This window comes from Prunus avium, chromosome 2 (genome assembly GCF_965620075.1).
Source record: "Prunus avium chromosome 2, drPruAviu1.hap1.1, whole genome shotgun sequence".
Classification (NCBI taxonomy): domain Eukaryota; kingdom Viridiplantae; phylum Streptophyta; class Magnoliopsida; order Rosales; family Rosaceae; genus Prunus; species Prunus avium.
The window spans coordinates 41,311,175-41,333,963 of record NC_142285.1 but is presented as its reverse complement, the minus strand read 5'-3'; the positions used below and the strand labels follow the sequence as shown (position 1 = coordinate 41,333,963).

The 22,789-nt window shown below is 37.3% G+C and overlaps 3 protein-coding genes, 1 long non-coding RNA gene, 5 other non-coding genes and 1 pseudogene across 9 annotated transcripts; 2 read left to right on the top strand and 8 right to left on the bottom strand.

Annotated features, from left to right (window-relative positions):
• Positions 1–1,100: 1,100 nt before the first annotated feature.
• On the bottom strand, positions 1,101–2,129 carry LOC148297054 (uncharacterized). Its single transcript, XR_015833541.1, has 2 exons — positions 1,708–2,129; positions 1,101–1,238 (listed from the first exon to the last, which is right to left on the bottom strand). It is a non-coding gene; the product is annotated as an uncharacterized LOC148297054 (long non-coding RNA).
• Positions 1,359–1,455, bottom strand: LOC148297058 (small nucleolar RNA snoR31/Z110/Z27). The gene has a single exon (XR_015834240.1). It is a non-coding gene; the product is annotated as a small nucleolar RNA snoR31/Z110/Z27 (small nucleolar RNA).
• LOC148297057 (small nucleolar RNA snoR31) lies at positions 1,527–1,615 on the bottom strand. Its single transcript, XR_015834244.1, has one exon. It is a non-coding gene; the product is annotated as a small nucleolar RNA snoR31 (small nucleolar RNA).
• LOC148297056 (small nucleolar RNA R30/Z108) lies at positions 1,704–1,804 on the bottom strand. Its single transcript, XR_015834243.1, has one exon. It is a non-coding gene; the product is annotated as a small nucleolar RNA R30/Z108 (small nucleolar RNA).
• LOC148297055 (small nucleolar RNA Z107/R87) lies at positions 1,901–2,005 on the bottom strand. Its single transcript, XR_015834245.1, has one exon. It is a non-coding gene; the product is annotated as a small nucleolar RNA Z107/R87 (small nucleolar RNA).
• A 3,934-nt stretch (positions 2,130–6,063) lies between the features above and the next one.
• LOC148297053 (small nucleolar RNA SNORD34) lies at positions 6,064–6,158 on the bottom strand. The gene has a single exon (XR_015834262.1). It is a non-coding gene; the product is annotated as a small nucleolar RNA SNORD34 (small nucleolar RNA).
• A 1,634-nt stretch (positions 6,159–7,792) lies between these two features.
• On the top strand, positions 7,793–10,799 carry LOC110768846 (protein ORANGE-GREEN, chloroplastic). Its single transcript, XM_021972711.2, has 8 exons — positions 7,793–8,330; positions 8,577–8,691; positions 8,768–8,878; positions 9,017–9,103; positions 9,300–9,376; positions 9,663–9,790; positions 10,193–10,326; positions 10,489–10,799. The coding sequence occupies exons 1-8, from the start codon at positions 8,131–8,133 to the stop codon at positions 10,564–10,566; spliced, it is 930 nt and encodes a 309-aa protein (XP_021828403.2). The 5' UTR covers positions 7,793–8,130; the 3' UTR covers positions 10,567–10,799.
• Positions 10,800–10,892: 93 nt separating this feature from the next.
• On the bottom strand, positions 10,893–12,465 carry LOC110768847 (U6 snRNA phosphodiesterase-like protein). Its single transcript, XM_021972713.2, has 6 exons — positions 12,291–12,465; positions 12,092–12,184; positions 11,669–11,918; positions 11,448–11,544; positions 11,205–11,270; positions 10,893–11,110 (listed from the first exon to the last, which is right to left on the bottom strand). Exons 1-6 carry the CDS (start codon positions 12,439–12,441, stop codon positions 10,916–10,918), a joined length of 852 nt encoding a protein of 283 aa, XP_021828405.1. The 5' UTR covers positions 12,442–12,465; the 3' UTR covers positions 10,893–10,915.
• Positions 12,466–12,595: 130 nt separating this feature from the next.
• SRS2 (P-loop containing nucleoside triphosphate hydrolases superfamily protein) lies at positions 12,596–20,121 on the top strand. Its single transcript, XM_021972694.2, has 27 exons — positions 12,596–12,846; positions 12,929–13,538; positions 13,630–13,793; positions 13,879–14,134; positions 14,213–14,318; positions 14,405–14,538; positions 14,680–14,754; positions 14,903–15,028; positions 15,129–15,260; positions 15,350–15,433; positions 15,794–15,907; positions 16,041–16,141; positions 16,429–16,495; positions 16,885–16,935; positions 17,094–17,171; positions 17,326–17,532; positions 17,679–17,717; positions 17,914–17,985; positions 18,066–18,152; positions 18,219–18,275; positions 18,552–18,757; positions 18,842–18,935; positions 19,027–19,077; positions 19,226–19,288; positions 19,439–19,498; positions 19,591–19,653; positions 19,772–20,121. Exons 1-27 carry the CDS (start codon positions 12,686–12,688, stop codon positions 19,859–19,861), a joined length of 3,348 nt encoding a protein of 1,115 aa, XP_021828386.1. The 5' UTR covers positions 12,596–12,685; the 3' UTR covers positions 19,862–20,121.
• A 1,514-nt stretch (positions 20,122–21,635) lies between these two features.
• On the bottom strand, positions 21,636–22,739 carry LOC110768837 (uncharacterized; annotated as a pseudogene).
• Positions 22,740–22,789: the final 50 nt, after the last annotated feature.

Here is a 22,789-nt window from a genome sequence, read left to right as displayed (position 1 = left end):
GAGTCTTGATCGATCTCGACAAGTGTACATCAGATCAGTGATGTCAAAGTTCGATGGGGATCAGTGGGTGGACTTAGGGCTTTGACAGTGGGTGACTCGGTTCTGGTTGTGGGCAAGTGACAAAATATCTTAGACATATGGAATGGAATGGACCACATTGTCACTCTCACTTATTGGGGGAATTTGATAAAAATATTAAGCAAAAAATGTAATGTAATAATAATGTAAGGGATGACTAAATACAATACAAGGTTACTTCAAACCCAGTTGAGAGACAAATGTCTTGTTAGCTGGGACTTTGGATTTGTCTGGAATCTAGAGAGCAGTGTTAGTGCCATGCACAGATTTTGCACATGCTAAAAGCTCCAATTGGGCCCAATCCCCATTAGTTTGCTATAGATCTGAGTTTTTTGCTTTTTTTTATAATTTATATATATATGGGCCTTTAAATGTAGGGCAATCCTTGCTGTAACGCATTTGCCAATGCTAAAATGGGCCTAGTGATCCACAAACACCGCTACACATCGAAAGAAGCAAAAAGGGATGATAAAAAATACATAACGTATGCACAATAATAACGTACCGATATTTACATAGGAGAATTTCTGATTATATCATACCGAATCAACGGTAAAAAAAACAATATGAATGATGGAATGGAATGACCAAACTGAAAAGTAGATCCAATCAGTTCAAAACAAATTCTGTCTTGCAAAATTCCTATTGTATTGGGCCACTAGTCGAATCCGGATCGAACAGGTTGAACCAATAACTTATGCCACATGACCCAGCCCATGCGACAAGCACATTCAAGATTGAACCTATTGGGTTTCTATCAATGTTTACAAATGAACAATTTTCTTGCATATACTGTTTCGGCAAACCAAAAGTTTGATGCCGAGTTGAGATTACAATAGTGTTTCACTCTAATTTGGGCCAATTTGGATACAAAGCAGAATATTAGAATCCCACAATGAAGCATTCACGTGAATTTCAAAGGCCCAGTTTATGGGCCACAAAATTACTTTACAGTCCAAATCCAAAATGGGGAAACATTTATAAATAGTTGGGCTCAGTCCAATTCCAACAATTTCCGAATATACGAAACGAATTGTTGGTCTCACCGAATTGTTATTGATGATTTGAAATGTTACATTAAAAACATCGAAAAACAATTCTTTACAAATCTAGTACAGCAACCAAGTTCTTACTCGCCCGCTGAAAGCTCCAAATCAACCCTGCACAAGCTCAAAAATCATGGGGCAATGTTTGTGTATTAATAAGACAGATTAGTTACGATGGATTATTATAAAATAAAAAAGGGCTATATGAAGTGAACACAAGAACAAATAACAAAAATCATCATCAGAATGGAAAGTTGTTCTCATCCACAGCAAAATTTATGCTGTGTAGGAAGGTGTCCTAAGATTATTCCATATCTCATCAAATGATGAACATATCTGACTAACCCATCAAAACAATTTTGATATGATTCAAAAACACAAACCCAAAAGCAAATCAAGACATTAGATTCAGAAGTGTATCAGTTAGCATCACTCGATATTGAATATCTCAGATCAAGTGTTGGATAATATGATTGCTTCATCCCAATCTATGATCCATGACTAACTAGAATTCAAAAACAGAGAGAAAAACAACAATTACAAACATCACACAAAAAGTTTCAAGTGGGAAAGTGAAATTAACTCAGTGGTGGCGATATAATAATTAGGTTCGATTCTGCCAGCAATTTTCCTCAACTTTAACTCAGAAGAGGGAGCTTGGTATCCTCATAGCAATTTCGTTTCCCACAAAAATTTATAATTAAAAACAATTTTCATAGAAAATCATAAATTAAAAGCATACGAATTTCTGGGAAATCAAATGAGAAAGAGAAAGAGATGGCTCAGTTCAGCGGGGTTGTCGACACGCAAACTTCTCTATGAAAGAGAAGCCTGCATTCCGGTCTGTTGAGCTTGAATTTCATTGGGTCATCACCGCCATCTCTTTCTCTCATCGACTCATTTCAAACAAAAACTAGCTTTCGAGCATTGAAACAATTACAGGGCAATTTGGAGGCTTGGCTAGTGAAACTAAACCCTAGATGAAGATGAGGGGCGGGGTTGACTGTGGAATGCAGTCGTTGGGCATCATTTTATAGAGACAGAGCTAGGGTTTTCGGCGTTCAATGGGCCAATATTATCAACCAAACGCGCAACTAACTGGGCTTTCAAAAATATACCACTCGACCCAAACCCCAATATCTCTTTTCTGTTTTTTTTTTTGGGATTCTTGATAATAATAGAAATAGAAAAAAGTTATTTTAATTACTGTAATTAGTTGTTATGTTTTAATTATTATCTACTTAGTAAATAAGTAGTATTTAAATATTTTATTAAAGAATTTTTAAAAAAAATTAAATTACTATTTATTAAATAATATAATTTGTGAAATTTTAACGGTATCGTCGGGCGGCTATACTCTATAAGTAGAAAAATTTAAAAGAAAATGTTAACAGTATAGCCGGTCGGCTATACTCTATGAATAGAAAATTTTAAATGTATAGCTGGCGGCTATACTCTTTAAATAGAACATTCTAACAGTATAGCCGATCGGCTATACCTTTAAAGTATTATAGGGTTATTCGCCGCAATGGTCCCTCAACTATACCCGTAGTTACACTTTGGTCCACCAATTCAATTATTAGTTGCGGGGGTCACTCAACTAGGTGCTACGTTGCACCAGTAGTCCCTCCGTCAAACTCTGTTAAATTTTCTGTCAAAAATGAGGGTAAATTCGGAACAGCTTTTCTTTTCAGCATATCACCTGCATATCACCTTTTCTTTTTAGCACAGAAACTAAAGAACTCTGCAAGAACAGCTTTTTCATTAAAAACCCACTCGATTGTGAGTCCATTCCCATCCCCCAACTCCATCAATTGTTGGGTTGCAACTTCAGCCAACGTATCCAAGGAAGAAGAAGAAGATGATGATGATGAAAAAACCCTTTTGTTTTGCTTGACCATGGCCTTCTAAGGAATCAAACACCCATCAAATCCATATCCACGAAGTGGGTTGCAGCAACAATTTCTCATAGCCATGGCCATGGCCTTCTTAACATCATCTTTCTTCCAATTTTTGACGATAACAAAAACCTCAGAGAGAAGATTCAACGAATTTGAATCATGCCCAAATTGAAAATCACCCTTCATTCCCATAACCAAAATGCAAAAACAGAACTTTCACCTAAAAGATTAAGAACACAGAAATAAACCCAACTCGATCTGTGCAGTAAAAGCCTTCGGCACTTCCAGACCCAATTCTCACTCTCTCGACGACTCTCGCTTCGCACCAAAACAAATGCTCGCAAGCCAAGGTAGCGTTTCACCACTTCTCGTCCGTTTGGTTAGAGAGAAAAGAAGAGAAAATCAAAGCTGCGAAAGTTCGATCCATGGCCCATCTTCTTCAAGCGTGAGTGGAGGAGGAAGGCGTGGGTTGAGCCAATTCAGCCTTGCCCCATGCCGCGACGATCATCTCGTCCTCGATCCATGTACATAGGCCGGTTATAATCTTTTGGTGGTGAAGAATCCAACCGATCGAACTTGGTTCTTCCTCTATGGTTGTCTGAGTAATCCAATTGATCTCTTCGCATTTGATGGTCAGGAAACCTGCCTTCATGCCTTGGAGGTGGCATCCCAGCGCCAAAATCTCTAGGGCCAACTCTAGCCCAGCCATGAGGTGGAGACCTATAGCCACCATTCAAGCTCCTTCCAAGTGGAGGATCAACTGGAGGACCAAGGAAGCATCTAGGAGGACCACTGGGAGGAAGGGGAGGATTGTTGAGGAAAGGGAGGGTTGTGGATGAATTTCCGAATTTACCCTCATTTTTAACGAAAAAAGTCACAAACTTGACGGAAGGACTACTAGTGCAACATAGCACCTAGTTGAGGGACCCCTGCAACTAATAATTGAATTGGTGGACCAAAGTGTAATTACTGGTATAGTTGAGGGACCATTGCTACGAATAACCCAAGTATTATACATAGGCGTATAGCCGAACGGCTGGACTTTATAAATAGAAACTTTTATAGGTATAGCCGAACGGCTATAATCTTTAATTAGAGTACATTAAAAGGGTATCGCCATGCGGCTATACTATATAGTAGAAGATTTTAACAGTATATCCGGGAGGCTATACTTTTTAAATAGAAAATGTTGACAGTATAACCGTCCGGCGATACTCTATAAACAGAAACTTTTGGCGGCTATGCTTTATAAGTAGAAAATTTTAAATGTATAGCCGTGCGGCTATACTCTTTAAATAGAAAGTGTTAACATTATAGTCGCACGTTTGGATTCTGTACGTAGAAAAGTTAAAGCGTATAGCCGCACGGCTATACGCTTTAAATAGAAAATTTTTAAACATGTAGCCGGTCGGCTATACCATTTAATTAGAATACATTAACAGTATAGCCGAGCGGCTATACGTTATAAATAGAATATTTAACAGGGTTGCCGCGCGGCTATACCCTTTGCATAGCATAATCTGAATTTCTCTTTTTTAATTAATTTAATTAGTTGTTATGTTTTTATTATTATTTACTTAGTGAATAATTTGTATTTAAATATTTTATGAAAGAAAAAAAATTAAAAAAGTTAAAAACTATTTATTAAGTAATATAATTTGTGAAGTTTATTAAAATATTTAATGGTAATTATTCACTAAAGAAATAATAATTAAAACATAATTACTAATGAAAGTAATTAAATAAAACTAAGAGATGGCAACGGGTTGACTCAAAAATCATGATTGACGCTCTTTGCAATCAAACAACTCCAGATGTGTTGTTTGAGGAACTAGTGAAAGCTGAAGAGAAAAACAGAGCTCCCTGCTTTATGTTTTCTGGTTGCTTCTTAGAAAGCGAGAGAGAGATAGAGAGACATGCTCTGTTCGGGTCGACTTTTGGCGGTTTCGTTTCCAGTAAACTGGTGTTTTCCATACAATTTACAGAGCTCCAGCTCCAGATTCAGCTACGCAAGCCCCAAATCGAGCTCCAGATGGTGATCAATGGCCGCGCGGCGATACTCTCTATAAATAGAAATATTTAGAAGAAAATGTTATAAATAGAAAATTTTAAAAGTATATCCCCGCGGCGATACGCTTTAAATAGAACATTCAAATAGTATAGCCGCGCGGCTATACCGTTTAAATATAATACATTAGGCGTATAGCCGCGCGGCTATACGCTATGAATAGAAACTTTTACACGTATAGCCGGTCGGCTATACTCTATAAGTAGAAAATTTTAAATATATAGCCGTGCGGCTAAACCTTTAAATAGAAAGTGTTAACAGTATAGCCGCTCTGTAAATAGAAATATTTTAAACGTGTAGCCGCTTTTAATAGAGTATATTAAGAGTATAGCCGATCGGCTATATCGTATAAATAGAATATTTAAAAGTTTAAGAGTATAGCCGCTCGGCTATACCGTATAAATAGAATACATTAAGTGTATAAGAGTATAGCCGTACGGCTATACCGTATAAATAGAATACATTAAGTGTATAGCCGCGCGGCTATACTGTATAAATAGACTGTTTAAAAGTAAAGCCGCACGGCTATACCCTTTGAATAGCATATTCTGAATTTCTTTTTTTTAATTACTTTAATTAATTGTTATGTTTTTATTATTATTTACTTAGTGAATAACTAGTATTTAAATATTTTATGAAAGAAAAAAAATTAAAAAATGAAAAACTATTTATTAAGTAATATAATTTGTGAAGTTAATTAAAATATTTAATGGTAAGTATTCACTAAAGAAATAATAATTAAAACATAATTACTAATGAAAGTAATTAAATAAGGCTAAGAGATGGCAACGGGTTGACTCAAAAATCGTGATTGACGCTGTTTGCAATCAAACAACTCCAGATGTGTTGTTTGAGGGGCATTTTTCATGACATTGCTGGGCTTTTTTTCATGGTCTTATCGTTTTGACCTAAAAAAAACATTGAGTTGGATTGTCATAATAGACGAGACAGTGTAAAGCATGTTAGCAGAAGAGGCCTCAGATACATTTCAGTTTATCATTATCTCATCCAAATGAGATACTCAAGCAATGTAGGCAAAATATGTTTAAATCATCATTGGCCTCACCTAATGTATAACAAAACATTGATTGTGATTTTCTTTTGAAGATCAAATAAAACCAGAAAAATCTAAAATCTGAATAGAGAAAATGACTCGAGATTTAGAAAATAAATAAACAGAGGCGATGGTGTAAAAGATGGACATGCAAATCTTTGATCGAATGGAGAAGCACTGCATTCCGATCATCTCTGAGGTTTTCTTCAAACAGAAACAGAAACAGATAGGATGTGATTGTATGAATGGGAAGGGGAAATGGGAGCTTTTGGTGGCTCCTACGGCGGATGTGAAGTTATTTATAAGGGACAGATTGTTAGGGTTTGTAAAAGAGAGGGAGCGAACGCGCGTTTTGAGTTTGACTCCTTCAAGTGGGTTCGCCAATCATCACCGTCGGATCAAAGATGGTTTTGATTGTCAAATGTAGGGAACCGTTACCTTATAGTCCCCAAGAAAGTTATCTACGGGAATATGCCGGACCGCTCTCTCTCTCTTTTTTTTGGTTGAAGAAGAATTTTCATTCTACATAGAGTAGTCTCATTCTATAATTTATTGAAGTCATGATCTCAAAACTCTAACACGAAATATGAACATTGAATTCTAGACCTTTGGACTCGTAATGCACACATGCAACTCAAACACTAGCGACTTCATGTGGATTCAAATTCTATGTCATTGTAAGAGTTTTGACACATAGGAAAGTTTAAAGTTTCTTGTAGTTATGATCTCAAAACTCAAACTCGAGACATGTGTCTCGAACGTTAAATCGTATACCTTTGGACTCGTAATGCACAAGTGCAACTCAACAAGCTAGTGACCCCATGTGAATTCAGGCGCTATGTCATTGTGAGAGAGTTGACACATAGGGCATTCTTGCTCAAAAAATCATTGCAATTATGAGCTCAAAATTCAAACTCTCGAAATTTGAATCGTAGACATTTGGACTTGTAATGCACACGTGCAACTCAAACACATTACCTTGATTCAAGAGTTAAGACTCGAATCCCATCATATACTATATTAAACTCGAATCTTCGAATTAAAACTTAAGAACCTATCCCAAATTTGAATTAAAACTTGATTCCAATTTGCAACCCAAACAATAGAATGAATTCCATTTCTCACTTGATTTCATTCCAAAAACCAAACAACTCCCAAGTGACTGCCAATCAAGAAAAAAAGTTTAAGGCTTCAATCAGACAATGACATGAAAATGAAAGTTCTTCTCCCATCCATCATCCATGGCATATCTTGTTTTCTAATACATTAAATTGAGTTCGAATTTATTGAGAAATTTGGCGTTTTTAACAAAATGATATTCCATGTCCAAGTCTATAGAGTTTGGAAAATAGTGTAGAATGCAGACGGTATTTATGGAATTGCATTTTTGGCCAAACAATATTCCATGGTCAAGAATTATTTGGGAAAGTTGAATTGAAACAATACCTCATTTTCCATATATCCATCCATACCATACACATAATGCCTTATCCAGGATAGAATAAACATACAAAGGTCCTTTTCATTTAGCTAACCAAACACACGACACTATTTGTAGTAGATAACGAAACCGATTGACTTTTCATATTTTGGCATTTCCTTTTATCTTTGGGTGTTAAAGAAAAAAAAAAAGGGAAATGCCGTTCGCTCGAAATTCTGTTTCCCCCGAAAACCGAAGTATTTTATTATTTTTTGTTTTTCCATCGCTCTCTTCAAATGTTTGGTAGCTTTTACATTTACACAAGTGCTCTCCACATTCAGTTTCAGTGCTCAATTTTCTTTTTAATTTTTGTATTTTTAAATATTTTTTTGTCTCCACTTGCCTCGTTCCACTGGGAAGACGAAACACACACAACTAAACTCAGAGCGTTGTTCTCTGCCTTCTTTGGAACTAGTGAAAGCTGAAGAGAAAAACAGAGCTCTCTGCTTTCTGCTTTCTGTTTTCTGGGTGCTTCTTAAAAAGCGAGAGAGAGATAGAGAGACATGCTCTGTTCGGGTCGACTTTTGGCGGTTTCGTTTCCAGTAAACCGGTATTCCCCGTACAATTTACAGAGCTCCAGCTTCAGATTCAGCTACGCAAGCCCCAAATCGAGCTCCAGATGGCGATCAATGGCGTCCGAGCCCGAGTCCTCTTCTTTTGCTCCTTCTATCGACTCCGATCCCACTGATACAAACCCCGCCGGGTACTCTCTCTCTCTCTCTCTCTCTCTCTCTCTCTCTCTCTATCTTCATGTTTGGCAGTTAAGAATAGGTGGGAAAATAATAACAGAAACCGAAAACTTTAACTGTAGCTTGCAAACAGTTATTGGTGTTTCAAATTTTATGCTAAAAGCCATGTGCCTAATGTGTGTGAAAAATAATGTTGTGACTGGTAATATCTTCATCGTTTTATAGTAAGATTCTTGTTATGTGATTGGGTTGTTCTGCAGATTCTGTATCATAGAGGGGCCTGAAACAGTCCAAGACTTTGCCAAAATGGAGTTGCAAGAAATTCAGGATAATATTCGAAGTCGACGCAACAAAATTTTCTTGCATATGGAGGAGGTGAGCTACTCTCTCCCTTTCTCAGTTCTGCTTTGGTTATTAATTTTGTAAAATAAATGAGCTTCAATATGTGTAGGTTCGCAGGCTGAGGATACAACAGAGGATTAAAAGCGCAGAGCTTGGAAATGAAGATCAAGAAAATGAACTTCCTAGTTTCCCATCTTTCATTCCATTCTTGCCTCCCCTGGTGAGCTTATCTCTCGAAACTTGTATTTATATGATTAATAAAGGTTCCAGTAACCTTGACATTTCATTTTCCCCAACTTGTTTCATCCATATTTTGTTGTTTCCTGTTAAAATCACATGGTGAATGCATTGCTTGCAGAGTTCAGACAACCTTAAGCAGTATTATGTTGTTTGTTGTTCAATTATTACGGCGTTTATCCTTTTCGGTGGCCTCCTAGCACCCACTGTAAGTTGTTTATGCACTAACTTTTAGTTATAACTTATAAGAGAGTATATTGGTCAACATTTTCTGAATTTGCAAGTAGAAAAGTCAGAAAATGAGGAACCTATCAAATAAGCATCTTTTTAATTTTCAATTTAACACGGATTCAACTACGTTTCTAAACTCTTTTCCTACCCCTCCCTTTATATTAATCTTTCAGTTGGAGTTGAAACTGGGAATAGGAGGCACCTCATACAAAGATTTTATAGAAAGTGTGCATCTGCCATTGCAGTTGAGGTATGGCTCATATCTCGCACTGTTAACCCTCCATCACTCTACTAATTATTGTTTTGAAATATCAGATTATCTATCTTGACATGAACCCATTTTGTGACTGAAATGTGGGAACCAAAAGTACTAAGCTTTACTACGCGGACCAATATATCTAAACCTTACGAGGATCCCCAAGTTTTGCACTTTGGACAAAAAAACTAGGATGTCATCTATCTTGACATGAAGCTAAATTATGTCCATACGACATTTTTAGTATGGTTTATTGACCTGCTTTGCTTTCACATTGCAGTCAAGTTGATCCCATAGTGGCATCCTTCTCTGGAGGAGCAGTTGGTGTCATCTCTGCATTGATGATTGTTGAAATCAACAACGTAAAACAGCAGGAGCAAAAAAGATGCAAATATTGTGTTGGAACTGGTATAACAATGTCCTATATTTCTGACTTTTAGTTATAGGTTTTAGTGTAGCTTTTAATGTTTATGATTGAGATGTTTGTATTGTTTGCATGTCAACTAGTTGGGTTGGACTATCTGAATATAGCTAAATCTATGGCTGCATCTTCAGTTAGGAAGTAGGCCTATCAAGTTTTTCCTCTCCAAGTTGACCATGTCCTGGCTTATACATGCACTTAGTGTAATTTCGTTATGTTTACCTTTTCTATATTCACTATGAACGTGCTAACGTTCTTGGAAGTTCCCTAATTCGTATACTTCCAATTTAATATGTGTTCACAGTTTGATGAATTGCTCAACCAAATAGTTTATTCAAACTCAGAGTGTTTATTTTAATTCTTGACCTGTGTATTTGATAATTATGCAGGATATCTCGCTTGTGCCCGCTGTTCAAGCACAGGAACCCTGGTTCTTATCGAACCAATATCAGCAGTCGATGGAGATCAGCCCCTATCACTGCCGAAAGCGGAAAGATGTTCAAATTGCTCAGGAGCTGGAAAGGTTGGAGATTTAAAATGTCACTTAATGTTTATTGTGTACTAAAATTCTCGTCCTGTTGCCATATAAGTGCATTTGCCTCATCATACATATTGACTTGCTGCTTCAGATGTTTGATGACTGATTTATGTTTGCTATATTTAACACTGTTCTGTGATTTGGCAGGTAATGTGCCCTACATGCCTTTGCACGGGAATGGCGATGGCAAGCGAACATGACCCTCGGATCGATCCCTTTGATTAGAAGCACACCGCCGTCATTAGTTGCGCCCTTTACCACTTTAAACCTCTTTTTCTTACTTTTGATGCCATGCATATATCCTCCATCTGAGTTGTGACATAACCGAGGAACTCTGTGCATATATTAACTGTTCAAGAATATGATTAGACTTCTGAACGCAATTGAAAGGTTTTCTTCACTTGTGCAACTTTGCCATTTAAATAAAATTCAATAGTGATGAGGTCGGACAAGGCATACATACTGAGTCAATTGGTTCCCTGATGATAATGAACTTAAGGCCTTTTTTTTTCCCTGACAAGTGCGCTTTTGTCAAATGCAACAAAAATGGATTGTATAATTAACAGTTATACTATTATTCAGAAAATTTACATATTTTATGGGTTTTACTACCAATCCTACATTCGATGCCATTGAATTTACTGGTAAAAAGACATTTCTGTAATGATCCTCCGACAGTAGATCTTCTTCTTTCTTCTTCAACCGCTTGCTTCAGGGAACTGCTGATGTCATCCGATGCCCAAGCTACCGATATATGAGGGCGAGGATCCTGCCATGAACAACATCCAATATTGTGAATTCGTTTTTTCTGAATTATGAGTAAATTTTTGCACACTCACTTGCTCCAATTAACCAATGCCAACCTTGTAAAATTCAGGAAGATTGTGAAGCTTATACACCTCATTGACAGCTTGAATCTGCTTTGTTATCTGAAATCAATTGAGGATGAACATTATCACATTTAGAGCTAACAAGCAAGCAAGCAAGCAAGCAAGATATCAATGTTTCAAAATCCCATGTTTTTGGCTAACTGGTTCCTAAATTTTACATCTATATAAAAACTCAGAACAATAAGAATTGTATCAAGAGAGAGCTTGCAATCATACCTCAGCTAACCCAGCAGCAATAACTTCTATCGACACAAAGGTCCGGGTGTGATCATCGTTAACAAAAACCTCCCACTTGCTAAAATCAATCCAATACCTGTTTTACCATAGCAAAATGTGTTAGAAACCAAAAATGGGAAATGGGTAACGGCAAATTTGCAGCATTATGTTCAACAAAAGAACTAAAATTCATGCACACAATAGAATGTAAGTAACCATACCGCCTCTGAATCTGAAGCTTCTGCCGAAGCATTGTGACCAGGGAGTCAATCTGGTGCACTCGGATTGGTACAGTTCTTCCCAGACTTATATGGAACTCTCTACCCAAAGCAACCTGTTCAAGTTTGTGCTCATCCTTGCGCAAAATCTCAAGAGGGACGTCAACATCGACAGCATGGAGACCGGGCACCAGAGAAGCTAGCTTGTTCAAAAATAAGGCCATCTCTTTCCTTGGTGCTGGTGGTATATAAACTGCAAGTACACAATCAAACAAGGGTCTAAAGGCTCTAAGCTCAAAGTCATGTCATTTGCTAATGGAATCTGCTAATGAAACTGCAAGTACTGAATTAAACAAGGGTCTAAACGCTCTAAGCTCAAAGTCATGGCATTTGCTAATGGAACCGAGAATTAGAGAATTTGGTTACCTGGGATGTAGACATGTACTGCGTAGTTCCCTTCCACGTGAGGAAAGTTCCTCATTCTGCTCGGCTGAGCGCTTGGCGAGAAGTCCAAAAATCCTTCACAGTCAAAACATCAAACACTTGGTCGACAACACGATCGAAAATTCAAAACCATACCAAAACAAGTCAAAAAGAGAGAAAATTGATTGCAATTTGTAGTTACCAAAGGAATTGGGACTGTTGAGAAGTGACAGAGGAGGTGGGGGCAGAGCAGAGCTCGATTCTTCGGAGTTTTTGAGCTCTGGACGTGGAGCTGGCGACTCGGAGTCCGAGTCCGACGACGAGTCTCCGTACGAGGCTATCAGGGCCTCCATTTTCACCCTCACGCAAAAACTGAACCACACTCTCGAGTCTTGCTATTAACTTTGGGCAAGTAGTACTAGTAGGCCTGATAATTGGGCTGCTGTGAAAAGGCCCAATGCCCATATTTCGAACGGTCAAAATTGAGGGGGAAAACCAAAACAAAACGGACACATTTTGGCCCCTTTCGCTCCTTCTTCTAGGGTTTGCCTGGACAGTACGTCAGGCAAAGCTTCCGTCGCATGTTCCGAAACAATAATGTCGACGTCCAAAGAAAACATTCAAACGTGCGGCGGAGGAGGACTCACGGAGGAACAAAGAAACCGAATCTCTCGGAATTTCAGAGCCGCCAAGGCCCTCATTGCTCGTAAACGCCCTCGCCACGACGCCGTTTCCCCTGATCACTTTCCTCATAACAAGTAAGACTCACACCCTTTTACTCTTTGTTTGCTGTTAGGGTAAATGATTAATTCAAAATTCCATCGTGTTTTGTAATTCCAGTATTTGTGGTAGAAACGGAATTCAAACACCAGCTCAGCTGAATAGCATCCAGAGAGTTCCTCTTGCTGAGCTACCTAACACGCCATCTCTGTCTCCATTCTCGGCGAATTGCTGCAAGTCAAATGGTGGCGAATATGGCAGCGCTTCATGTTCTGGTGGCTTAAGCATTAACCGGATTGAATCAAGCGTACCAGGATCAGATTCTTTCACAACTCCAATGAGGCAACCCCAATGTTCAACTTCATTCGATTCTTTCTCCGCACCTCGATTTCTAGACGAAGATGATTTCGATGAGAGTATTTTGCAAGAAATTGACGCTTTGATCGAGCAGAAACCAAGCGTGGAAATTCACCATGATGATATTGAGAGTTGTGATGGTGATGCTAGTACCGCTTCAGTGCTGCCTGTGAATGCTGATAATCAGACAGATTCTATCAACCATGGATTGCCGAACATGCCAGATGAGTATTCGAAGTATTTGCTTTCTCTCAATGAGAGGCAGCGCGAAGCGGCTTGCAGCGATATTTCAATACCTTTGATGATTGTTGCTGGCCCCGGAAGCGGAAAGACTTCGACTATGGTTGGCCGTGTTCTGATGCTGCTTAATGAGGTGTTACCACTTTTCCTCTAAATTTTGAATCTTTTTTGGTTCCCCTCTCTTTTTTTATCTTATGATCGTTCGTTTTGTTTTGTATTCTTAGGGCATTAGTGCATCGAATATTCTAGCCATGACTTTCACTACAGCAGCAGCTGCCGAGATGAGAGATCGAATTGGAGCTGTGGCTGGGAAAGCAACTGCCAAACAGCTTACAATCAGCACATTTCATTCATTTTCGTTGCAGCTTTGCCGATCACATGCGGAGAAGTATGCTGTAGATTCACCTCCCTTGATTTTGATTCTTGAACAGCATGAATATATTATTGATAACTGAGTCTGACTGATGCTTTAGACTTGAGCGCACACCGGAGTTCTTGATATATGGACATGGACAACAGAGAAGAGCCATTATTGAAGCTGTGCGGTTATCAGAAGATGAAAAGAGTAGAAAGAATCATAATGTTGCCATAGTTGGCGAAGAGTCTAACAGTATCACGTCTCCACATCATTATAAGGATGCGTCAAGGAAATGGCAGAAGTTTGTGACTCAGGCAAAAGCTTCTGGAAAGACTCCAGCCGAAAGCAGAAAAATGGGTGATGAGACAGGAGTAAGCTCATAACTAGACGTTTCAAGTTAGCTTTTCTTGTACTATTGCTTATGAGTTTTAGCTCTGGATCTGAATCAGGGGAAAATTCTTGGGAACTACAATGATATCTTAAAATCTTGTAACGCTTTGGACTACCATGACCTAATTAGTTGCTCTGTAAAGCTGCTCACTGATTTTCCTGAAGGTCTGTATCATCTAAGTACATTAATTTAATTTATCGAATTTCACAAAAGCTAAGTGTTAATACTTTTTGTTTGTTCTGTTAATAAGTGTTGAAGGAGTGCCAGGATTTATGGAAATCTATTGTGATAGATGAGTTTCAAGACACAAGTGCTATGCAATATAGTTTTCTGCGGATTCTTGCATCTCATAACCACATAACCATTGTTGGTGATGATGATCAGGTATGCTGTTTATTTCTTGAACTACCACTTTATGGAAGTCGAATTGTTTTTCCTCTCTCTCTCTCTCTCTCTCTCTCTCTGAGTTCATTCTAATCAAGATCCTCAGCTGTTCTAAATTAAGTAGCATATATCCTGTCGCAGTCCATTTTCAGTTTCAATGGAGCAGACATTTCTGGATTTGATTCCTTTCGTAGAGATTTTCCAAATTACAAAGAGGTTCGCTTTGTACTTGACTGCTATGTTATCTCATGTCATTCATAGTTTCTTGTTTATTATACAGAACAGATTCATATATTGTATAATTTCTAGAAAGAAGTTTTATTTTATGGGCGTATGTGGAATTTGATATAACTTTATGATTCAGATTAGACTTAATAAAAACTATCGGTCCACACGCTATATTGTGGAAGCTGCATCTTCTGTTATAAAAAACAACAAGAAGCGATGCCAACTAAAGAATGTTGAGACCGACAACTCTTCTGGATCTAAGGTATTTAACCTTTCCCTGCTCTAACAAGTAAAATTTGATGTCATTTACAATCCTTTTAATTAGTGACACAATTCTAAATGGTTTTGCTGGCAAAACTTAGGTAATTATCAAGGAAAGTCACAATGAGGATGCACAATGTGCCTTTGTTGTTGACAAGATCCTGGAAACTGCATCTAACCGGTCAGATGCAGGGTGCTCCTATGGAGACATAGCAATCCTTTACCGGAGGCAGGTCAAGCTTACTTGCCCTAGTGTGAATGTGAATGAAGTGAATCATATAATACATCTTTGACATATTTTACTTTGTATTTTATACAACAGGTATCAGGAAAAGTCTTCCAAACAGCCTTGCGTGAAAGGAAGATACCATTTAATATTCATGGAGTGGCCGTTTATAGGAAGAAGGTAGTTAGTACTTTTCCAGATTACAGAACCTATTTTCTCAGCTCTTTATTTATTTTGCCAATTTATTATTATTTTTTTCATAAGGTAGTTGCTGTAATACACAGCTTATGCTAGTAAGAATGCAAACAAGAACTGTAATTGACGTAAGGTTTTCACTTTCTTTTTTTCACCTGAATCTTGGCATCACTGGCCCTTTTTGTTCTTTTTTGTTACTTGATTTTCATTGCCATTTTGGCCGGCTATTCCAGCAAGGGTTTTGGTATACAACTGCGGAGTAATTTGTGAAATTGATTCGAAGGTTTTGGGTACACTCTGTGATTGTAGTTATTGGTTGTTGATGTAGTATGTGTCTTATGGTAGGTAGTCAGAGCCATTATTGCTATGGTTAAAACAACTTTGCCTGATTGTGATGATGGATCGTATCGTCAAGTCTTCAAGGCTTTACTTCCTTTTGAGAAAGAGGAAAAAAAGAAGGTATCACAATGAACATCATTTTTAACGTTCTTTTCAGCATTTACAGTTGTACTTGCTTGTGCTATTGAGATTTAATCTCCCTTTTTATCACCCGTAGTCTTTAGGCTCACGTCTCTGAGTATCTCTCTCTCAGGTAATTGAATATATAGACAAAATTTCGGCTCATAGAAAATGCAGCTTCATATCAGCTGCTTGTGACATCTTTAGTGCAAAACTTTCTGGTACCTTGAAGAGGTGTGTATAATAATATTCTTTAACATTTTTGCATGGTTACCTCTAAATATACATGTATCTTTTTATTTAGTGAGAAAGTACATTTATGTATCCATAAGTTTTGCTGTAAAGTAATTGTAGGTCCAGCAATTTATTCACTATTCAGGCTTATTAATCATTATATGTACTGCCATTTATATATATTTTTTCTCCTCTCTCGTCTTTTATTTTTTGTTCTTATTTCATATGACAAGCGTTTAAAATCTTTTGGTTATGTAATGAGTTGTGGTCTCTTTGATTGATTATAGGACTCAGCTTACCCAAGGACGCAAGGTGCTGTTAACATTAGAGATGATTTCAAAACTTGTTCACAGGGTAAATATATTTGGTAAAATGTAGTAGATCTGACTCACTGCTTCTTGTGGGATGTCGCCGTAGTCGTTTGTGAATTTTAAGAGATAGAAAGAATATAGTTTTTAAAAATGCGAGGATAAAAAATTCTTTCCCCTTTGGTGATTTGTAATTTGGTCTAGTTATCCATTATTGCAACGCTGTATAGTTTCATGCGACCTTGTTAGATCTATGTTCTTAATTCTTTCAATATATAATGCAAAGTTTTATAGCCTCTGTTAGATCTATGTGTTTCCAAAGAGGTAAAGTTTGTTCTCGTAGTCTCTGTCTTCTTATAATGAGATAAATGTGGCATTTAGTCATTAACTTTAGTTGTAAATTTACGTAGTAGTCTCACTTATCGATGCATACAGGAACAATCGATTTCGGCTGTCATAACTTCAGTGGCGAACATGGTACCACAGGTTCGTCTTCCATTTTGCACCGTTGACATGGTTTTTTTAATCGAATTGTTTCCTTATTAACTTTTAGGAATGAGGAGCACCATTCTATACCATTTTCTGTGTTTATGCTTATATTCAATGTTTCATTAATAATTTCTCGTTTGACTTTCAATTCTTAGAAGTACCTTCTTGAGCAACGTGCGGTCGTCGATGTTGATGGAGGAAAATTGCTAAATGAAGACAATGATGTGAGATCTGTAAGTTTGGTGTTTTATGCTGATGGTAACAGAGGTCAATTACATAATGATTGTGAGAACTTAATTTCTATTTTTGTTCAAGTTAAATTAATCTTTGTTCCCATATAAATCTTGGTCCATCTGTGTGGTTGTGATGCGATTATTCTCACTGCAGGTTCTTCAGTACCTACTAGATGACATATCTGATTTCTTATCAACTCATTTTGTTGCGGGACAAGGGGATAGAGAAGTTGTAAAAGAAAAAGGTTGTGTTAGTTTACTCAAAGCTTTCATTGACTGCATATCTGAGCGGGAGAGCGAAAATTTTCGTTCCCGAAGACATGAAAACCAGAGTTCTGTCACCTTGACTACCATCCATCAGGTAGATCTTGTTGATATTTCCCTTGACTACCATCCATCAGCTTAAGAACCAAAGTTCTTATATTTGTGAACATTTTGCTATTGGTATTCCTCTGGAGTTCTGCAAATATTCTTGGCTTACTGCCTTTCTCTTTCCTTCTCTTGCAGTCAAAAGGTTTAGAGTGGGATATTGTTTTTATAATTAAGGTACTTGCCCTGCATAATGATTTTCTCGTTGTCACTTCATTCGTTCATTCAGTTTTTTATAGTTGATCTGTTTTTTGTTCTTAGATATGCTGATGCTATACCTAACTGATATTTCTGTACCCTTATATTCATGAAGATATTACAATCTCTTCAAAATCATATTAGCTTTGCTTTAATGCTCATATCAATAACACAGGTAAATGAATCTGAGATTCCGTTGTTGCATGAATTCAATGGGGTTGCAAAAGAAAATGGGACCTCCATTGAGGTATGCACTAAATATTTCAACATTTTCGTTACACACAAATTTTGTATTGTCGTACTCAATGATTCCACTCTAAATCATAGGAGGAGAGACGCCTGTTATATGTTGCAATGACTCGTGCTCGGAGAAAGCTTTTCATTCTTTATGTAACGATGGATTCCAATTGGCAGGTTTGTTTTAGTTTTATTTTTCCCTTCTTTCTTGTTATGCTTTGACTAATAAGGTGACTCCTTCAGATGCTTCAACCTTCGCGTTTTCTCAAAGAAATTCCAAATCATCTTCGAGAAGTCCAGGTGTGTTTTACTGTTCATTATCCTTAATTGTTCTGACGTCTAGTCAAACTTACAAGTAACAAAGAATCACAAATAAGTGTTGCAATGTTTGCAATTAAAATCAACTGATGTTTACTTGCTGCTGAGACTGGCGCCTTGCAATGAGAAATCTTAGTCTTTTAACTACTTTTTTTACATCAATGTTTGAGTTTGCATGTCGAAGTGCTTTAATTGTACTTGCCATAATGCTATATCATCTTGAGTCTGGTGTGGATGAATGAAATTTTTGGTTTGTAGGCTGACATAAGTACACAAGACTTGCAATCAAAGAATCCTGACACTTCAAAAGGAACTACTCTGTCTACAGCTGATCTACAACCAAACGTCCAACCTTCTGAAGTAGATTCAGTACAAAATGATTTTCATCATAGTAAATTTGATGAAGCTTCAGCAGAGTTGATAGAATTTGCAGAGGGAAATAGTGGAAATGGTTTCTTAAAAAGGTTTTGCTTCCAATTTTGATGGGTAGAGCATTTTTGGTTGCTTATAATAATGCCTAACTTTATTCTTCTGTCACTGTCTAATAGATTCAGTGTGGATGAAAGATCGATTGTCTCACATTTATTTAATGAGTGGTCTAAGAAGCAAGCATTTCAAGATCCTAAGAGGTTGCTTGACAAGGTAGATGAGAATTACACTGTTTTGACTATAGACTTTCTAACTTTTAATTGGAGTCCATGTGAATGGTGATGCTTAATTGTACCTTTAACAGGTTGGTTTTGTAATAGATGAACGCCTACGAGCCAAGAACTATAAACACAAGGTTATAAATTTAGTCCTTTAAATTTCAATAAAATGACTATTCTACCTCTGTTTTTTAGCTCACTTCGTTTTTGTTTGCATACTTTGTGTATACCCTTGTGATGTATCTACTTTGTTATATCACTTATTAACTCCTATGCAACTCTCAGGATGTTTTGCGCTTGCTGAAGTCTTGCCTGAAATGTGACGATGCATTTCATTATGTGCAATATGTAAGATACTTGAACTTACCAATTTGTTGAAGAAATTTTTTTCTGAAATTAAACAAAAGAATGTATAAATTTAGCTTTCTTTGTCATCAATATTTGAATTCAATAGATCTGTGCACAGCTTCATATCAGAATTATACCTTTTTGTCACAGGTTTTGAGATGGCAGAAAATACCTGCTGATCAACGTGCTCATTTGATGCGGGAAAAACAGGTTAGGTTTTAGTTTAAGATAGTTTGCTCTGTCATACATTGTCCCTAAATCATATTTAGTTGTCGTTGTTGTAATTCAACACATGCTTTCAGGAGCATTTCCAGAAGTTAAGGATCGAGAACTCAATGGGTTCGTCTGCACCAACATCAAAACAGGTAGCTAACACTCACCATTAAATTAGTCCCTTGTTAAACACTTCAGTCGAGCTTTTAAGTTGATTCTAGGATGGTCAGGAGACCAAATTCTAAATCCTTTCTCATATTTGATGATCAGATTTCTTATCTGCAAAATCTGGGCTGCACCGTGGCTCCTACATCGCGCCTCCATGCTTCTCGCTTGATTGAGCAGTACAAGTCATTGTGAATAAAGATGGTCGTTTTGATGTCTCTGGAAAGGTGATCATGTTTCTTAACGAGAATAATGGTGATCATATTTTGTTAAAGTTTCTGTCCTGACTCGTGTTTATTGTAAATACCATCTTATCTTGTAATTTATTTCCTGTTTATTGTAATAAATAATAATGTCATTTGTTCGCTGTTAATATGTGTTCACCACATATCGTTAATAGTAAATAAAATGCTCTGTTATGGCCCATGACAGAAATTGTACCCATATCAAAATGGTTCCAAAAGGCCGTCACTTCTAAGCATCTCTTGGCTGCTATTTTAATATATAGTTAAACTTTGCTATATAATCTATATAGACGAAAACTTAATTTAAAGATGAAAAAATTGAAATAGATAGAAGGTTGGGGGGTTATAAATTGGCTTTCACATAAAAGGAGTTCAATTTATGAAGCAAAAATTAAAGAATTAGGGGAGCAATGGAAGAAAATGACATGATGAACAAATTTGCTCTTCGCCTTGTGGTGATGAGCATGTTCTTGTTTTTGCTTGCCCTAGTGTTTGTTCAGCTGACCATTCATATTCACAGCCCTACCTCCTCGTCCACTTCCTCATCTTCCCCTTCTCTTTTTCCGACGTCTGAATGCATGCATGTCTAGGTCCTCTCCACCCACCACTCCGCTATGATCCTCTTGCTTGTCCTCCTATTACAAGTTGCAAACTCAAGGCACATAGGCATTGCAGAGTATGGTTTAGCCATGATCCTAATCGATACGAGCGTTGTTATCAATATATTTATGAAAAATGCTTCGCCTCTTTCTATAAGGTGTAAGGCCATATAATATAAGCCTAATAAGATTCTTTCTTATTCATGTTTTCTTTTCCCGAATCTTCTCGCACACTTGGGCATAAAATGGAGTAATTAATTATTGTGACAAAACTGATGTTAAGTGTTAACAAAATAATTAACTAGGAGCTTTACATACACACCCTCAAATTTCAATTCTGGTGTGTGCAAGCAATATGCAATAACTAGGAGCTTTCTATCCTATTCCTCAATGTGGTTTGGCTAACATCCGTTTTGTTATACATAGCTTATAATCCTGAGGACATTGTGAAGAAATATCGAAACGAAGCTAGGGTTCCTCGTCCTTCAACACCAGTAGATATGCCTTATATATTTGAAATAGACGCAGTTGAAAAGAAGAATTGCGAGGAGCACAAAAGATGGATTTTTGCTAATCCGGATCAATTTAAACTTTGTTATGACGATGGTCTTCGTAGATGCATGGACATGACCATCACCTCCTACTACTAGTACGAATTATTATTAATTATAAATATTATCTTGATGACCCAATATGTTATTTGGCCACTCATTTCACTCTACTGTATTTATCTTTTCATATCATGACAATATTTTCCTAACGAGCAATCACCAACCGTCAAGACTTGAGAGATTTTAAACAAGGAAAAATCTTGACTCTTTAAAATTGAGCAGGAATTCCTTCTTACAACCAATAAGAATAACCTTGGGCAGAATTTGCGAATACAAAGAATGCATAAAGTCGTTTTCATACCCCACTAGTCAACGAACTAGAACGAGGATATTTTTGACTTTTTCAGTTTTCGTTCAGGTGACTTGTGCCAAGTGCAACCTATTGTTGTTTGCGTTCTCACCTATATATCACGGTTTTAAAATTCTCTTTCCTCTTGTAAATTTATAAAAGAAATAACAAATAAAGTTTAAAGTAAATTCAATTATATTATTCAATTTGAAATGAGCCAAGTAATTACATACATGAACGGAAATGAAAAATGAAAAATAATGACAGCCCTCCAGCACCAGCACCACGAAGGGTCTAGTGGATTTCCATATCACCGGCTTCACTTGGGAAGATTAGCAGCAGATCAAGAGGTGTGAGACCACTTTGGTTTACATTGTTTACTTCCAATGCACCTGGAGTAGTTCCATTAATGCCAACTAACCATTCCACCACCTGTGATTAGATTTTTTCTTAAGATTATGAATTCTGTAAGTTTGGTTGATAATTTAGGCATTTGCAGTATCAAACAAGTTATACTCTTCTTTTTATCTTTGTTTCCATAGAAATATGTTGGTGAGTCAGAGTCACCTCTTTCTGGGTTGGATTTTGGTCAAAATTTACGAAACCACTCTGTACATCTTAGTAAAATAATGATGTCAACATTAGCTTTAAGGGTGACAAAGCTCACACGCAAGCACTCCATGAAAAATCATTCATCTTGAGTGCGATCAGTTTCAGAGGAAGGTCTGTAAGGCAAAACGACTGATCAGATTGTACTTTACCTGGTGTTTCCAGCCTGCTAGATGAACTGAATTGCCATTATTATCCTTCATATTCAGGATGTTCACCTTGTTCAATTCTCTGACCAACTCCACCGAGGCTTTAATTGCTTCAAACTGGCTGTGCTCAACAGCAAGGTGCAAACTAGTCTCCCCTTGTACGGTTACATCTTCAACACTTCTGGGCAAGTTAAAACCATTTCAACAACAACATCTACCCTCCCTCTGCTAGAAGCATAATGAAGAGGATTCCATTCATCCCTTCCTTTTAGCTGAGAGAGTCGGGGGTCAACTTTCAGCAGCTCCCTTAAATCTCCAAATACCCATTGGCAGATGCAAATGCAATATGCATGGGGCTAAACCCATCATTGTTAATTTCTTGGGCAAAATCTGGCTTGAACCTCACAATCTCCTTGACAAAGTCAACATGGCCAGCAATGCAAGCCACATGTAAGGGATTCTCTAAAGAAGCTAGGGCAAGAGTATGGAGCAGAAGTGGATTCTTCGCCAGAAGTTGGTACAAAAGTTGGATATCTCCTGTTCGAGAAGCCTCAAACAGCCTTATATCCATTGTGGCGGGTAATGTTAATCGTTAAGCACCTCATCTCTATTGAAGTCACT

What these genes read in the sequence shown, in the direction of transcription:
- LOC110768847 (XM_021972713.2), bottom strand. Translation starts at nt 12,441, where the DNA reads ATGGAGGCCCTGATAGCCTCGTACGGAGACTCGTCGTCGGACTCGGAC. An exon ending in CAACAGTCCCAATTCCTTTG is followed by an intron (nt 12,185 to 12,290) that starts GTAACTACAAAT and finishes TTGACTGTGAAG; the next exon opens with GATTTTTGGACTTCTCGCCA. An exon ending in TTGCTGCTGGGTTAGCTGAG is followed by an intron (nt 11,271 to 11,447) that starts GTATGATTGCAA and finishes AATTGATTTCAG; the next exon opens with ATAACAAAGCAGATTCAAGC.
- SRS2 (XM_021972694.2), top strand. Translation starts at nt 12,686, where the DNA reads ATGTCGACGTCCAAAGAAAACATTCAAACGTGCGGCGGAGGAGGACTC. An exon ending in GATCACTTTCCTCATAACAA is followed by an intron (nt 12,847 to 12,928) that starts GTAAGACTCACA and finishes TTGTAATTCCAG; the next exon opens with TATTTGTGGTAGAAACGGAA. An exon ending in ATTTTCCAAATTACAAAGAG is followed by an intron (nt 14,755 to 14,902) that starts GTTCGCTTTGTA and finishes TTTATGATTCAG; the next exon opens with ATTAGACTTAATAAAAACTA.
- LOC110768846 (XM_021972711.2), top strand. Translation starts at nt 8,131, where the DNA reads ATGCTCTGTTCGGGTCGACTTTTGGCGGTTTCGTTTCCAGTAAACCGG. An exon ending in GTGGCCTCCTAGCACCCACT is followed by an intron (nt 9,104 to 9,299) that starts GTAAGTTGTTTA and finishes TTAATCTTTCAG; the next exon opens with TTGGAGTTGAAACTGGGAAT. An exon ending in CAAATATTGTGTTGGAACTG is followed by an intron (nt 9,791 to 10,192) that starts GTATAACAATGT and finishes ATAATTATGCAG; the next exon opens with GATATCTCGCTTGTGCCCGC.